Genomic DNA, 16,929 nt, shown 5'->3' with positions numbered 1-16,929 from the left:
GATGCTGGCTCTGATTTGGCGTGTCGGGGACACTACACTCTGCTTTTCCCTGCTCGGATCGGGGCTGGAGTTGTTATAAATGAGTGTGCTGCTTAATCCTCAATCCAAACAAACAAAAAACCACAAAAACAAACCCCTCCAAACAAAATTAAACATAGCAGCAATTTTAATATTTATACCGTGGGATACAGAGCAGGACTTGGTCTCTTGTCCCGTCCCCCCCCCCAAATAAAATGGTCTAAAATTAACCTTTTTATACTGTGGGTCACCTCTCATTCCCTCATATTTTTGATTCGTAAAATTTACATCACTGGTCTCATCACCGCCTATTTCCATGTCCACTGTGCAGACTTCACCATCCCCTTTTTAGGGGTCTCCTCATCTTTGGGGGTTGCAGCGATGAAGGTGGTCTTCCTCTGTGTCCTGTAAATGACCTTTCTTAATTACACATGCTAATTAAGCTAATTATATATAAATATATATAAATATACTTTTGCTGGCACTCCAAGGCAATAAATTCAATATAATTACCACTTCTTTGATTTTTCCCAGGTTTTCCCTGTCTCCTAGATAACTATAGCTATTCTTATCTCAGTTCTTTCCTGTCCTCTTACTTTTCACTGAACATCTGAAGACATCTGCAGGAGATGGGGGACACCCCTCCATCTCCTCCTTGGCACTACATTTTAACTACCGGTTTAAAGTATTGATTACTGTTTCAATTTTGTCAGCACGAATCATACCTGTTTATCACAGAGCGGAGCAGCCGAGCGGCGCCGCAGCCTTCAGCCGGGATCAGAGCAACCTCTGCGCAGCAAAAGCTGCCCAGGCCGTGGCAGTAGCAGAATCACTTAGGTTGGAAAATCCCCGTGAGATGTCCAAGCTGGAGCTGTGACTGAGCACCGCCGTGTCCAGCGCAGCACTGGGCCCGTCCCGGCTGCGGGCGGATTCCTCCCGGCCGGCAGGGGGCGCCCGCGCACCGCGGGCCCGCGCCTCAGGGGCGGCGGCGGCGCGGCCATGGCGGACCGGCTGACACAGCTGCAGGACGCCGTCAATTCGGTGAGGCGGCCGCTGCCTCCGGGGTCCCGGGGCTGCGCCGCCCGTGCGGGGATGCGGCTCCCCGCCCGCAGCCCCCCAGCCGGGGGAACGGCCGCGGGTGTGGGGTGCGCAGCCCCGGCATGGCGGGACTGCGCCGGGAGGCGGCCGTAGCGGTGGGGCAGGGTGATTAACGCGGTGTTAATTGGTGCCGGCAGCTCGCGGACCAGTTCTGTAACGCCATCGGCGTGCTGCAGCAGTGCGGGCCCCCGGCCTCCTTCAGCAACATCCAGACGGCCATAAACAAGGATCAGCCCGTGAACCCCACGGAAGGTGAGTCCGGCTTCCCGCGTCTCCTGCAGCCAGCGTGCTTCGGCCTGTGCGCTCGGGAACGCAAACTCCGGCCTCGGCGCCTAATTCTCCCCGGAGCTGCTGGGCTCATGGAGGTTAGGTCGTGAATGCACTTTCTGCATAACGTTGTGACAGCAGAGCCGTGCTTGTTTCTAATAATTCCCTGAGCGGTTGCCTGAGTTGTGCTGTGTTTTGTGCAGAGTATGCCCAGCTGTTCGCAGCTCTGATCGCTCGCACTGCCAAGGATATCGATGTTCTCATAGATTCCCTGCCCAGTGAAGAATCCACAGCAGCTTTGCAGGTAGGAATTTTCCTAATTCCAGTATCAGAGCACTCCTGAAGGCGGACTTCTTCCTTTTTTATTTTTAAACGCATTTTTTTCATCCCTAATCCATGTCGTCATTGAAAAATGATTTTAGTACAAACGTGAATGTTTAATGAGGGTAGCCTGTGAGTCCTTTGTAGGCTTAGTGGAAATAGTGAACTTGCATCTAGTTCTAAATAAGATTATAATCAGTGACAATATTTTAAATTTAGTTTTCTGTTAAAATGTTTTTTAAAAGGTGATTTTATCACACCACCACTATACTGGAAACTGATCACCCTTTTTTTCAGATATTTGCAGAACAGATGAAACAGTAGTGATGCTTTGTGCATTGTTTTAATAATTTTTTTTCTCCTAGGGTAATATTTAATATTTTCTCACATTTCATTTGTAGCTGCAAAACCAACACTACAGAAGTCTTTTGTTCTTCCACGTTGTTTCTGGTTGAAGAGTTTGTAGGGTGTCCTTTAAGTTCTTCAGCTCTCTCACAAAATAATTCCATCACTTTTCAATAACAAAGGAGTCTTTCTTTGAACCAGTCAAACTTGGTTTTTATTTGGTTTTTTTTTTTCCTCTGGTATTTCACAAATTTTGCCTAATAAAACCTTTCTTTCTTTTTTTTTTTTTTTTTTAACTCTTAATGGCTAGATTTACATCAAGTATTTTCTCTTTGGAGTGTATAAAGGATGCAGAGTTCAGTTTCACTGACAAACCTGATGATCCCGATTAAGATCACCTGGAAGTTTTAAACCTGCATTGATACTCTGTAACCATTCAAAAGTGTCTTAACAGAAGATTGACACGGAATGGACCAAAGAGAAATGACTTGGCAGTGGCATCACGTTTGTTTTAAAAACAGGAGGTTAAATTTGGGAACTTTGCAAGTCACAGTAATTGCTGAACATCCTAATTGGGCTCATTAACACTAGCATAATTTCCTGTAAGTGCATTTTTAATAGCTGAAGATAGAATGCATGCTGCAGACAAATTGCAGTTTCTTCCGTGACTGAGCAGGGTCTGATCAAGGTGCCAGCTGGTGTGGGCAAAGCAGGGTGCTCCAGAAGGAGGAGCTGGTTTTCCAGTAGGAATATGCCTTCCTTAGAGGTGATACTTCAATAGTTCCTTGCTGTGTTAATGAAGAACTTCATGTCACAGAAATTTCTGATACTATCTGTCTAGTGTGGGTTTAAGATAAATTAGCTTGGATTCCATCACTTGGATTCCAGTCTTGATTTTTATTTTCTGTTGCTTAATTTGGTGCAGTATTAAATATTCTGTTAGTCTTCAAAGAAACGGTGTTGAAGATGCTTGAAACACTCTCACAGATATGCACTATAAGTTCTCTTGAGAAGTGGTAGATAATACTTGGTTAATAGAGATGTACCTAAGGCTGATCAGCTTTTTTTTATACTAAAGTTGTCTTGGTGTATGTTTCAGAGCTCAGTCTTATCTTAAATGATAAAAGGGAGCTGCTGCACAAATGCTCGACACAATTTACCTGCCCCTTTCGAGTTCCCTTTTGGTGAAGCTGAAATTCTGCTCTAATCTGTGAATTAGTTGCAGTCAACTATTAAACAAGAGAACTTTTCTCCTTTTATGGAGCGCCAGCTGGTCCCTCAGCATCCTTGAGTGGCAAAGTCACTTTAGGGTTCTGTTGAAGATCCTTGCTTTTCCCTGTTGCCCAAGGTCAAGAGGAAACTCTTGCAAGAGTGTTCAAATAGTTAAATAAAAAGCAGGCCTTTATTGGAAGCTTCCAGATGTCCCAATGGTCATGGGCACACCCCGTATCAGATTTCTACGATTTTATCAGTTTAACAAATTAGCATATTTAATAAATATTGTCCAATTAGGAGAGTAGTTGGTTAGTTAGTTTTCCCTGGGTTTTACCCCACTGGAGTTGTTCCAGGCTTCTTTGCTCCATTTCTTGTGTGTTCTTGGATTCTGGTTGGAAACCAAAGCGTCCTGATCAGGCTTCTGCTTTGTAAGAATAAGACTGAACAGATTTCCAAGTATGCATTAGAAGAGTTAGCTTACTTTGTTATAAAGGAAAACGGTAGGAAAAATACTATGACTATGTGAGAGTAGCAGCATCCAGAGGCAGGAACGTATGAAAAAACACCAAAAAAGCCAAAACTCTTTGGGCATCATCCCGGTTTTGCTTTGAAGGCTGCGAGCCTGTACCGGCTGGAGGAGGAGAACCACGAGGCGGCGGCGCGGCTGGAGGAGGTGGTGTACCGCGGGGATATGCTGCTCGAGAAGATCCAGAGCGCCCTGGCCGACATCGCCCAGTCGCAGCTGAAGACGCGGAGCGGCACCCACAGCCAGCCCCTGCCCGAGTCGTAGCGCCAGGGGGCAGCGCGGCCCTGCCCGAGAGCCTCGGGAACGCCTCTGGATACGCCGGCAATGGATAGGCTGGCCCGGCCCGGCCGCGTCGGAAGCGGCGGCTGGGCTGCGGGTTTTGTGTGAGAAACGCTTCTGTGGGGGCTCTGTTCTGGATCTACGTGGATTGATGTGTGTTTCCTTCACTTAAAACGAGCTTTCTGTTCACAAATATGACTTCAATTGAATTTGTTACGTATTAGAGGTATTTGTATAACTTAATCCCGCTGTGGTCATGGTATGTTTTTTTGTAAGCCTCAGGCACGTGTGAGTTGGCCAGAGTTCCCTGGAGACAGTGCTGTGAATGCAGTGATGGTCCTCTGTTTTAATTAACGGCACTGGTAATGTTGATTGGCTGGCTTATCACCTTTTACAGAGCATATGAAAGGATAAGTAAACTCTGTTGTTTACAGAGTGATTGTTCTTGTCGTGGGCATCGCATTTACGAAGAAATAAACCTGCAGGTGTCTGATCTGGACATTTATTATTGTTTGTAATTCACAAATGAGCCTTTGAGTCCATTGTTACCACTGACACACTTGCTCTTGCTTGTGCTATTTCTCTGCTTTTGCTGATACTCTGTATTCTCTTGGCAACTGGTGAGTGCCTCTAAAGCAGGCAGGAATGAGGAGGCATTGGATGACTGGATAAAAATCATCAGTGAGAAACTGAAAATAGCTTGTTACATAAAGTTGCTTTTCGGTGTAAGCAGTGGCTGCCATATGAATGCTGTGATCATAAGCAGCCAGATTCTTCTTGTCCCCAAGGAGCTCTTCAGAGGTGTTTTTATCTTCACACACTCTATCACAGAATGAATTTCTGCTCTTTATTGTAGGACTACAGAAATACTAGCATCTCTTTTGGTATTTAAAATAAACCAGCAAACCAGCAGCTAATGTAAGGTTCAAAGCATGAACTTGGGGTTCAGCTTCATAATTTTCTGTTGTTTTGAGTTACCAGCCTTGTTAGCAGGATATTGTTTGGTGCTGTATAGCGTCTGCTCATTTGCCCATCAAAACCACCTGTTTCTATATATTGAATACACTATCATTGACTTGAAAGCTACATGTGTTACTAATGCGCCCAGAAAAATCAGAGCAATTCAAAAATGCCTTTAGGGTGCTGATCCTTAAGGAATTAGATGCAGTCTCTCACTTGACAGCCCCAGCGAAAGTGTAGCACAGCACAGTGTTTTGAGGATTAAAAAATGCAAAGGTCTAGCAAATAGTAAAACTGCAAGTACTTAATGAGACTGGTATTTTATTGCTTAATAATATTTTATGAAATGTGCTTATCTGTAGCCATAAATTTAGTCTGCTGTTGTGAAACTCTTGTACTATCAGGTTCTGCAGAAGGAAAAAAAAAAAGATTGGAGGGTGAACAGGCTACAGTACAGCCCCAGGCCTATGGCAGTTTATCAAGCCACATGTCCTTTATTTATTTTGCCCATGTCCTGGGGAGGCTTCAGAGGCCAGATTTTCATTTGAAGTCAGTCCTGGGACCTGTTTTTTGATTTTTCCTGGAAAAACTACATCCAGTGCATCTCAAGATGGTTGGGAATAGGGTGGGGTGAATTTTTGTTGCCTGCTTGCTTTTTGAATTAGTGGACTTTGAAAGAGCAAAACGTTTGGGCTCTGGATTTTTTTTTTTTTTTTTTTTTTTTTTTTTTTTTTTTTTGAGATGCCTTAAATTGAGATTTATATGTTGCTGAAAAAAGGATTTGATCTTCGTAGTAGATTCCCTATTACATGTGTGTCACCTCACACTTGGGAATTGTGGGAGACAGTGTACATCTTCAGGAACCACAGTTCTTTTCATTTCACAGCCTTCTGTTTTTTTATACTTGAAAACTGCTCTGCAGCGTGATGCTGCCTAAATGTAGAAGCTCTTTCTTCTAGTTGCTGTTTATGCATCAAACAGGTAGTGACACGTGGAGGTAAACCATAACCAGAGGTATAAACAAATCTCTCATATGTGTGTTCAATGTTTCAAAACTTCAGCTGTTGCAGATTTTCACCTGCTCTTTCTCACTCTGCAGCTCCGTCAGCAAAGTGTGAATTTTCTGATGGGTCTGACACAACAAAGGAGGGAAAACACTGATTTGCTGCAGCTGTTTAATGGACAGAGCATTAGGTGGAGGCCTGAAGATGTGGATTCCTTTGCCCTTTATCATGTGCTGATTTGTCCAGCTGCTACTACCAGGGTTTGAACATCTCTGTTGTGAACACACTGTGTGATGGTAGTGATCTCCTTCTCCTCAGGCAAGAATTGTAGGGGATGCAGGATTATGGGGTCTGGGTCATTTATAACACTCCTATTTTCACTCCTGTTTCTTCATTAGAACAAGTGTGGGAGTCACAGAATCGTAGAATAGAATGGGACCTTAAACCTTGTCTCATTCCAACCCCCTGTCATGGACAGGGACATGTTCCACTATTCCAGCTTGCTCAGACCCCCATCCAGCTTGGTCTTGGATACTTCCAGTGATGGGGCAACCTGTGCCAGGGCCTCACCACCCTCACCACCCTCACCGGGAACAATTTCTTCCCAATATCCAATCTAACCCTCCTCTCTGTCAGTGTGAAGCCATTGCCCCTTGTCCTGTCACTTCAGGCCCTTGTCCAGAGTCTCTCTCCATCTTTCCTGTGGGCTCCCCTCAGGCACTGCAAGGCCACAATGAGGTCACCCAAAGCCTTCTCCTCTCCAGGCTGAGCAATCCCAATTCCCTCAGCCTTTCCTCCCAGCAGAGCTGCTCCATCCCTGTGATGCCCTTGGTGTCCCTGCTCTGGGCTGGCTCCAGCAGCTCCCTGTCCTTCCTGTGCTGGCCCAGGGCTGGATGCAGCCCTGCAGGGGGGTCTCAGCAGAGTGGGGCAGAGGGGCAGAATCCCCCCTCCCCTGTGCCCTGGGGCTCTGGGTCCCAGCACACACGGCTGGGCAGGGCCGGCTCTCACCCACAGCACCCCCAAGGCCTTCTGCCAGGGCTGCTCCCTCTGCCCATCCCCAGCCTGTGGGCATTTTGTCCTCCCTGAGAAGCCTTGACTGCTTCCCAAATGTCAGTACCGGAGAGAGGGAGGCGGGGCGGCTGGGGGAAGACAAAGCGGACACAGCAGCTGGTAACAAACGTATCAGATGACCTGCGAGAGAGTTGTGAAAAGAAACTTAGGTTGAGACAAGAGAATAGATGGAGGCAGAGCACTTTGGAAGAAAACAGAAGTGTTGAGCAATGGTTCTGCATGTTATGTTGGACAAGGAGTACTGCCCAGTGAACGAATTGTGCTTTGAAGAAAGATAGTACACAGCATAATGGAAAATTCCATTGAAAAACAATCTCAGCCACTTCAAATGAGCAGGAGCATCTCACACTGGGAATCCATACAGCCCACTGGCAAAGATGCTGGAATCAATTTAGTAAATGTAAGCAACTGATCAAAGCCTAGTCTTCTTTACTATAAACAACCATGCTTGGAGGAAAGGAACACCTCGCAGCAGCTGTTCTTTTTCAGAGACAAGAATACAGAGAAATCCTTACACTTATTTTTAAAGGTACTGGGAAAAGCCCATTAACATTATTTTAGCTTAATGTCTATGTAGAGTTAATCTTGGTTTCTATTGCAGATGATCTTGGAAGATCTGAGAGCTTCTGCTGTGTGTGGCATGGGGAAAATGTTTTGGCCATCCCCACAGACTTGATACCAAAAGATTTTGGGAGTTTCCAACAATACAGGCCATAGACTGGCAGGCTGGAGAGCAGCTCTGCTCAGATGGAGCTCGGGCCTTGGCACACAGCAGGCTGAGCATGAGCCAGCAGCTGGGCCCTGGGAGTAAAACGGGCCAGCAGCACCCCAGGCTGTGTTAGTGGACCACAGCCAGGAGATCAAGGAAAGTGATTGCTTCCCTGTGTTCAGCACGTGTTGGAGTGCACCTGGAACATTCCTGACAACTGTGGGCCCCCAGGCTCAGCATGGGGTGGAGCACATCCCTTGTGAGGAGAGGCTGAGGCAGCTAGGCTGGGAACAGGAATGGCTTTGGGGACACCTAACAGCAGCCTGCCCACACCTATGGGAGCTTATGAAAAGGCAGGGACAGGCTGTTCACAGTGGTGCTTGGCAGAAGGAGGATGATGGCAGACAGAGATTGGAACAATAGAGGTTCAGACTGGTCACAGGAAAAAGCTTTTTCAGCATCAGGACAAGTAAATTTTGCAACATGGTCCCCAGAGAAACTGAATGTCCTGGGAGGTTTTTCAAGACTTGGCCACTTAAAACTCTGGCCAACCTCATCTGACTTCATAGCTGACAGACCTCTGCTCAGGAGGTGGAATTAGACTCCTCCTGAGGTCCTTCCTCTCGATCCTGTGGATACAAGACACACGCACAGCTTCAGAAAGAACCAACAAAGTGTTAAGGAATGTTATGTCCCCGTTATAGAAAGGCAGATCTCAGGGCAGAAAACTTGAGGTATCTCATATCAGCCTCATTCCTATTGATGAGACTTTGTGATCTGCTGGGAGGCCACTGAGTTGACCTTATGTGTGGTGTGAAATTCCACGCTGTAGCGACCCAAGTTTCCAACAGGTGCCCTTGGAGAGTGTGATATTCAAAATCCACATCCTACACTTGGAGAAAATTGATCTGTCAGATGATGCTGACTCACTGTTAGACAAAGGCAGACTCCTCTACAGAAAGAATTTGTATTTGTGTTTTACATAGCTTGTTATATAGTCTTATGTAAGAAATAACAAAAGCCCAATTTTCAGGCATCTATCCTGAGGCTAGAGAAAAAGCTTTATTCTAGCTTTTTCTTTAAGATCTATGGGAGAAAGCTTGAATTACTTTTATTGACTTAAAAACAAAATATTGATTGTCTGACAGTAATTTTTTACCTGTAACCCATATTCTAGCAACAAAGAGCACAGAATACAAAGTTTGCCAGCTTTTTTTTTTTCACATTTCAGATATGTCAGACACCATTTTATGTGCTTGCATTAAGTGGCATCCACAGTGGAAGTGATCTTCAGGAAGTTTCTGTCTGTTTCAATGTTTTTAATGTAACATGCTTTGAAGGAGGGCAGCTTGACAATGACTGCATGCTGTTTGTATACACCTATATGCGGGTTTTATGTTTATTTTTGTTTCTTGGAAAGCCTTGTAGGCTTATTCACTGTACCTACACCAGGAATTTTATATTCTTGCTGCTGCTGCACTCAACCGGCATGAACAAGTAGCTGAACACATTCACCTCGTGCTCTCAGCACAAAGGATTGTCTATTTTAGAGCTGTTTACACCTGAACCATGTTTCTTCTGAATTCCTGTTTGTACCTAACACTCAAAAAGCATAACACAACAGTGCAAACAGTTTTCCACTGACCATTTTAACTTGATATTGCTTACTGTAAGTATTACTTGGGTCCTGGGTTTAACCTCTTACGTGCTTCACTGAAGGCCTAAATTAATTAATTTCGTGAAGTGGAAATTTGTAGCTGAGTATGGACTGTGTAATTTGGCTCTTAGACACCCTTCCTCCACCCTGCCCACTTAAAAAGAGAAGATTGGAATAAAAGCCCTCTTTCAGGAAAAAATGTACTCCATTCTATGGCTGTGTGGGAAAGCAGTTAAATGCACATTAACTTTCCACAAGTGCTAGAGAAAAATTCTGATTGTTTTCTCAAGCCATGATCCAAGAGAGAGAAACCACATTCATTAAAAGAAAGCACAACACCTTTGATGCTAAGAGCTCAAAAGAAGAGGGCTCTTACACTTGAGATTGTGGAGGTGGGGCTTCTGCGGGAGTTCTCTGGTGCTTTCTCTAGGTATTGCAGAATGATGAATAGGAAAAAATAAGTTTATGTGTTTGGTGCCTTCCACTGGAAAAAACAGGGGAAGGCAGATTTTATTTCAGCGCTGAAGAAGGAAAAAATATCAGGGCAGTCAGGATGCAATAGCTCCCAATCTAACAAATCTTGCGGAAAAGAAAAAAAGTCTGGTTCCTTCTCTCTGTTTTTTTTTTTTTTTTCCAGAGGTGCCAGAAAAAGTGTGGGTTCTCCTAACAGTCAGCCTGCCATTTTATTTTGAATGCTCATGTCAGCAAACAATATAAGCAAGGATTAATTCTGAAAACTGGGCAGTGTTCAGATAAACCTCTCTGCATGTGTCTGTGAGCACCCTGGGTATTTCCTGGACTTGGGATTGAAGGCACAGCTTTGGCAATGGAGGTTTTTGCTTGGTGGTGTTTTAAAAACAGCAATAGGCTGCTGCCAGGGAGCTTTCCATGAGTGGCAGTGCAGTGAGAGTGCAGTAATTTGTCTAACTTCTGCTACAGAAAAGCCACCAGAATAGTCCAGCTGTTGTCAAATGGTGATTGATGGAGTAGAGGCAGATCCTGTATTTCACTGGTAACAGGTACGTTTGTGTAAAGCTGAAGAGGCATCCTGACTGTCCTTGGCACTGTAAAGTGCAGCATGTGTTTCTCTGTGCAGCTCCTGTGTGATTTACAGAGACACAGTGGAAAATGATGGAAGGGAAACACTGCAGAGAAGAAGAAAAACCATCTTGGATTAATTCAAAGGCAGTGAGTGTCTAATGCCCACCTCGAGCACATCTCCTGGTGTCCCTCCTTGCTCCCTCCAGCATCAGTCAGGGCTAGGGCTGCAGCATGGACATGCATTCACCCTCAACAGTGGAGAAGCCAGGTCACACCTAAAGTGGATTACTAAAGAGTGCATGATGTCGTTTTCCTTCCCCAAAAGGCACTGAGTTTGAACGTTAAATTATGGAACTGGTTCAAATTACATGGTTTGAATTTGTACTATGGGAGTCAGCTATGGAAAGGTGCCTACAGTGGATTTGAGTGAAGTGTTCCAGCTTGCTTCAGGCATCCAAGAGCCCAAACCTGAGTGCTTTAGCAAAGGAGAGCTGACATTCCCAGGCACTCTACCAGTCCTGAGGCTTTCAGTGTGCCAGACAGATCCACGGGGGCCACAGGGTGGGATCTGCCCTTACTGGTGTTGGTCAACAGCAGGAGAAATCCTTCCTGTGGTTCCAACAGGCTGGCTTGTGTACTGAGAGGGAGTGAAATCCTCCAGTGAGGTAGAAAGAGCAGCTCTGACTTGTTCTGGTGTGCTCAAGCGTGCAAAGAGCATTTCTGCTCTGGCATTACTATTTCTCAGCAGAGAACAATTGTGTTTCTGCTTCTTCTGCAGATATTTTGAAGCAGCGTCAGGTGAATGAGTAGGGATCCACTTGCACCTGTGTGGTTCCTTCCACCTGGTCCTTAATTGACCAATTAAAAGTAATTGAGTAATAAATCCCTTCTAACCTCTTTAACAGGAGAAGGAATTCAGGAGGTGAGGCATGATAAAAGGCAAAGTTTTTAATCTCAGGTGTAGCTGGGTAGTGAGGGATCAGCTTTCTTTTCACAGAAGTTGTGTCATGAGCTTATATGATTTAATGAAATCATATCAGCATCTGTAGATGCCAGTGATCCTGAACTGTGTGACTTGTTCTTTATGACTAGGTCGTATTTAATTGTCTGTTGTGTAACAGTGGATATTAACCTCACCAAAGGCCTGACTTTGATGGGCTGTGGAATACACAGTAAATTGTAGGCTTGAAATGCAAAACAACATTCCTTTCAGAGAAAATCTATCAGGAAGAATCCTAAGGAGCAGAGTCAGAAATGAATTCGATCATTAGAGTAATGAAGTGATAATATTTACCACAATAAGCAAGATTGTGCCTACATACTGCACAGCTCTTTGTGATTAGTGGCTGCCAGAATAAAGGTGCAATAATGTAACTTCTGAGATAATGAAGTTAAAGTGCAAACGAGTTGTTGTTCCCCTCAGAAAGGGAACTTGTAGTTCCTCTCTGTCCATCCCATTTGACACTGAGGGACAGTAGAATTTTGGCAGTTAACTGTACATTTTCCAGACTCACCTGTTCAGACCAAGTGTGTTGTGACTTATGGCCTTTCAAAAAGACATTTGACCCAGCCTTAGTGACAGGAATTGTTGAAATTCTTTGTTATCTCTTCATGGCATAGAACTGGATTATTTTTTAGATTATCCAGGTACTTCATCTAACAAGTTTCTTACTCCTGCAGGGAATGGGCACCTTAACTGTGCCCTTGATCACATGTGCTCACTTCCTGTGGTTTTCCAGTATTGGTGGTGTGGTTTCTGTGTTTGTGTTGTGTCACTGGATTCTTTGGAACTAAACGCTGCCTGGTGTGTGCAGTTGGTCTTTCCCACTCTTCCAGCCCCTTCCACTTTCATCCTGTGTTTAGCGCTTGATACGTTAATTCTGACCAGCATACGCACAAAACCTGATCTCTGGTGTTAGCAGAGATTTATTACTCTCCCCCACTGAGGTCAAAGGGGATGGGATTTCCCAGAAATGGGACTGCAGGATTGCACTGGAATGCTTGTGAGAAGACATTGCACTGCCCAACTTTTAAATGTTTTTTTGCTTATGATTCACAATCCTGACGTACTCAGGAACTCTCGACCAGACACAATAGAGGCACTGCTGCACTTGCCAGAAATGCATTGTTCTGATGTTTTAACCCGCCTTAACCCTGTGCTGAGGACAGCAGTGTGCCAAAATTGGTTACAAGAAGACACTTTTCCTTGGGACCACCTTTCTTTCAAAATCTTCAGCTCAGTCCTTTAAGAGCACACCTTCAGGTCAGTCTCTTAGTCTAGAAGTTGTAGAGAGCAAAGAGCCTCTGTTTAAACTGTTTGTCATCATGTTTGCTTACAGTTTTCAAGGGATACCCACACACCACTCTGTCAAACACTGGATTCCATGCCAGGCTTTTCTCTCAAAAATGTTTCACCTCACCTGGAATCACTGACATTGTCATTCATCCAGACACATTGAGAACACATGAATGTGGTTCATATTCTAGTGTTAGTCAATATATCCACGGTGAGGGGGGAGTCACAGCCTCCAGTCTTTGCAGAGGAACACAGAGTAAATGTGGAAAAGGGATGCGAAGATTCACCATTCCAGAACAGTCTGTAACTCCAGGTCAAATAGCTTCAGGTGCTGAGCATGGAGATGAATAAAATCCCATTTGAGAGACTTCAGGGAGTTCTCAGATTCACTCCACAGGCACACCTTTCAGAGGGATACAATTCATGCCTCTCTTAAGGGTAGGCTGACTTGACCTACATACTCCCGGAACAGACATTTGAGACAGGAAGCCCCTAGAACAGCTAGATTTGGTGGTAATTAAACTGAATAAACAAAGAAGTTACTAGAAAAGAGAAAGTGAACAATGTGCACAAGGTTTTATGATTGCAATAATAAATTGCACTGATTCCCCATCTGGAGGGACAGGTGTTACTCTTTGTCCATCCAAACCAAGCATCTTGCCTTGGAGAAATGGGAAAGGATTCCTTTGTGTCCCTCGCTGCAGCAGGGACACAGATCTACCCAAAGAACCACAGAACTGCTCCATTTCACGCTGGCCACAAAATAAGGTGTCATCAGGTGGGGACAAAGTTGGCCTTTGTTACCTGGGAGGGTGGTAAATGTGTGTGAGGGGCAAGGATGGAACAAGTCACTCAAAAGACAAATCAGTCAGGTTGCCCAGTGCAGACAGGGTTTGTGTGTCCACCACACTCCAGGTGTACCTGCAGTCTGACAGGATAAAAGGACCAGGGAAGGACTGGGGCCTGCTGTAATTCAACAGAAGCTTAAAGGGGAAGTGTGTCCGTTTGTCACCAGGGCCAGATGCACAATGAGGACCAAAGCCACAGTGTCCTCTGGACATGAGACTAAAATATGAAAGCTGTATTTTTAGAGTTTCCTGCCCGAGGCTGATTTTTTTCCCCATGTAGCCAGTAAGTTGCCACCAGCTCGCAGACAGCACAATAATCCTCCAAAACCCAGGAAACCATTTAATCAGGTTTTTAAAGCTTGAATGCCTTCATATTGCAAAGAATGGAGATATACAATAAATAAACTTTGATTTATTTGTTCTATAACTTATAACTAAACTGGGGGGAAATAGCCTGAATACCTGAAAGGTTGAGAGAGCCAGAATATATCAACAGTGTGCTTTAATTACTCTTTGTATTAATACCTCTGCCACTGCTGCAGCTTTGAGAAAATTACCTTTTGTAACTTTCTCTATTTGGAGGTAGAAAAAGCAGTCTGGGATGACTCACAGGTGTCTGGAAAGTCCAGAATACTTTTCTCCTTGCATGTTTCATCACAGTATATTCAAGAAATTACTGTAGAGTGATGTCACCCAAGGAAAATGTCATCCCACAAGAGCTGCCCACAAGTTTGCCTTTATTAAGAAGGCTGAATAGTTCAGTCAATGTTAATGGTTAAGCTGACCAGACGTTTCTCACTGATCACATTTTCTTTGATGTCTTTTTGGAGAGGCTGTGGGACAGGGGTTTTGCACAGGTACCTCATTCCCAAGTCTGCTTTGTTTACTTATATGTTTGGAGATACCTACTTTGGCATATCAATGTTAAAAACAACTTCAGGTGCTGAGCAGGGAGAAGAATAATTCCCTTTGAGAGTCTTCAGGGAATTCTCAGATTCACTCTGAAGGCACAGCATTCAGAGGGATACAATTCATGCCTCTCTTAAGGGTAGGCTGGCTTGACCTACATACTCCCGGAGCAGACTTTAACCAGGAAGCCCCCAGACACAGCTAGCCAGATTTGGTGACTAATTAAATAAATATAGGACAGTTAATTGAAAGCAAAAGGTGAACACTGTGCACAATGTTTTGTTATTGAGTACTGAGGTCACCAGACTTTAACAACTTCTCCCCCCTAGGGCTGGTCATGTGCCACCTGAGAATCAGGGTGGGTGTGTTTTTGGAGAGTCTTTGGTACCTCTGCTTCTGGCCAGTGAATTACGTGCTTGTTCCACAGTCCCTGGGGCCAGACTCTATTTCCAGACTCATGAGAAATACAGATGATTATTCTAAACTGAGGTATGTCAGTACAGCAAAATTATTCCAAGTGTCAGATGCTGGGAGATAGAAAGAGGGAGAAGAGTAATTCACTAATAGATGATAAACATAATATACTGCAGGCATCACCACAACTGTTATCCTACTATGTCTGCATCTGGTCTCCTTGACCCATCATCACCCCTTCTACTTTTAGGCTGAGTTGAAGCTAAGGCAGATGGATTCACCAGTTTGATCATCCCATGGATGCTCCCCCTCACCCAGCATTTCCTACATCCACTCAGCAAAGCTTTTCACATCCTATTTTTGCCTGGCAGGTGCTGTCTGTGTCTGCCAAACTCCTGTGGCACCTCTCTCTAATCACTTCCCTGTGCTCCCTCAAAGGCTCTCTGCCCTCAAGGACCTGGCTCGACTGTCCTCCAAAAATCCATCTGCCTTGCAGCTGCTGCCCAAAACCCCTTCATGCTCTTGTGGAAAAACTTCTTAGCCGTGGGCTTTATCATGCCTGTTGTCAAGGCCTGGAGAAGGGGATTCTTTACCAAAGGGGGAGGGGAGGGGGATTATTTTTGTCTTCACCCATTTCCTCCCACCCTTACTAATTTTTTTTTCTCTCTTACAAATACTTTTACTGGTGATGGTTGAGGTTTCTGTTGATGCCTTGCATCAATGTGAGCTTATAGTTTCCTCCCAGCCAGGATGGCTACTGTGTGTGCAGTGGTCTGTGGAGTCACAGTGATTTGAAACAGCTCTAAAATATGGAAGCACTGTTCCCCTTGGGAAGCTCTGTCCCCTTGTGATGTTAGGCTCAGTATTTTCCAGGTGGCACTGCAGGTCTCCTTAATGAAAGACAAGCAGTTTGCTAAACTTTTAAAGTGCCTCTAGCTTTTTCACAATATAAAAATAAACCTGCCCTGACCTCTTTTGAACCCATTTCTTAGGAACATGATCTCTACTGATGTTGGAGGTTTCCAAAACCTTTCAGGAAGCATTTTAAGTACAGTGCATTAGACTTGGCCTTTCTGAGCCTGATTCAGCACTTATGTGTGCACATTCTGGCCTGTTGGTACAATACCATCCACTCCAAGCTGTGCACATCCTGAACTGCCTCTGCTGGGAAGCAATGGATCAGCTTCTCATCATGCTCCTTGTCTGCCTCCAGACTTACTGCAGAAATTAATGATCCAAGCAAGGGATTAAATCAATCCAATCCCAGCTATATACGCTGGAGAATGCCAGTGTCAGCTGGGGCTGCTGTAGCCAGCTCTGTTTATTGGCCCATGCACACTATGCAATAAAACACCAGCTTGAACCCAAATGCCAGATCTTAGCATCCCCAAATGACAGGGAAAAGTGGATCCAAACATGCTTTTAGTGCAGCCAGTTTTCCCTCAGCTTTGGCTGAACCCCTTCATGGCTCTGCTGGAGGGGCAGAGTGAATGTTATAGAAACACAGATGGTTCCTGCCTCCTCAAAGGCAGCTGCTGTGTTCCTGTCACCACTGGCCCAAGGCTGGTGGCCGTTTTTATAACCCAGCATTTCTGTACCTGAACTGGGCACTGGGCAAGCCTGAATCTAGCTGTCGAGTGCTCTCTAGGTTCCCAAGTGACATGTTGCTGCTCACAGCAAGGGCTCTTCTTGTAAAGTATTACACACAATTATTCCTGGATCTGATCCATAAAGCAAAGGCAAGTCAGGGGTGGTGATGGAAGTAGTGCATGCAGTAAGGCTTTAACTCCTAAGCCTGTTTTCCAGCTTTACCCCTAAATATCCAAACTCAATTCTATCTCTTGTGCATATAAATATGTGCACAGCCACCCCATGCACATATAGTGTTTGTCTCTGAACGCAAACCTGCAGCTGCATTTAACATTTTCATTTTCTTCTATGTGCAACTGAA

General features: G+C 44.8%; 1 protein-coding gene across 1 annotated transcript; it reads left to right on the top strand.

The window, feature by feature from the left end:
- Positions 1-954: 954 nt before the first annotated feature.
- Positions 955-4,568, top strand: MED21 (mediator complex subunit 21). Its single transcript, XM_066319646.1, has 4 exons — positions 955-1,059; positions 1,254-1,368; positions 1,587-1,687; positions 3,878-4,568. The coding sequence occupies exons 1-4, from the start codon at positions 1,018-1,020 to the stop codon at positions 4,052-4,054; spliced, it is 435 nt and encodes a 144-aa protein (XP_066175743.1). The 5' UTR covers positions 955-1,017; the 3' UTR covers positions 4,055-4,568.
- Positions 4,569-16,929: the final 12,361 nt, after the last annotated feature.

This window comes from Sylvia atricapilla, chromosome 5 (assembly GCF_009819655.1).
Source record: "Sylvia atricapilla isolate bSylAtr1 chromosome 5, bSylAtr1.pri, whole genome shotgun sequence".
NCBI lineage: Eukaryota > Metazoa > Chordata > Aves > Passeriformes > Sylviidae > Sylvia > Sylvia atricapilla.
Note: the sequence above shows the minus strand (reverse complement) of the source record. Positions and strands in the feature narration are given on the sequence as shown.

Excerpts from the sequence above, each read along its gene's own strand:
- MED21 (XM_066319646.1), top strand. The coding sequence starts at position 1,018 with ATGGCGGACCGGCTGACACAGCTGCAGGACGCCGTCAATTCG. Across the intron at positions 1,060-1,253 it reads TGCAGGACGCCGTCAATTCG|CTCGCGGACCAGTTCTGTAA; the intron begins GTGAGGCGGCCG and ends TGGTGCCGGCAG. Across the intron at positions 1,688-3,877 it reads AATCCACAGCAGCTTTGCAG|GCTGCGAGCCTGTACCGGCT; the intron begins GTAGGAATTTTC and ends TTTGCTTTGAAG.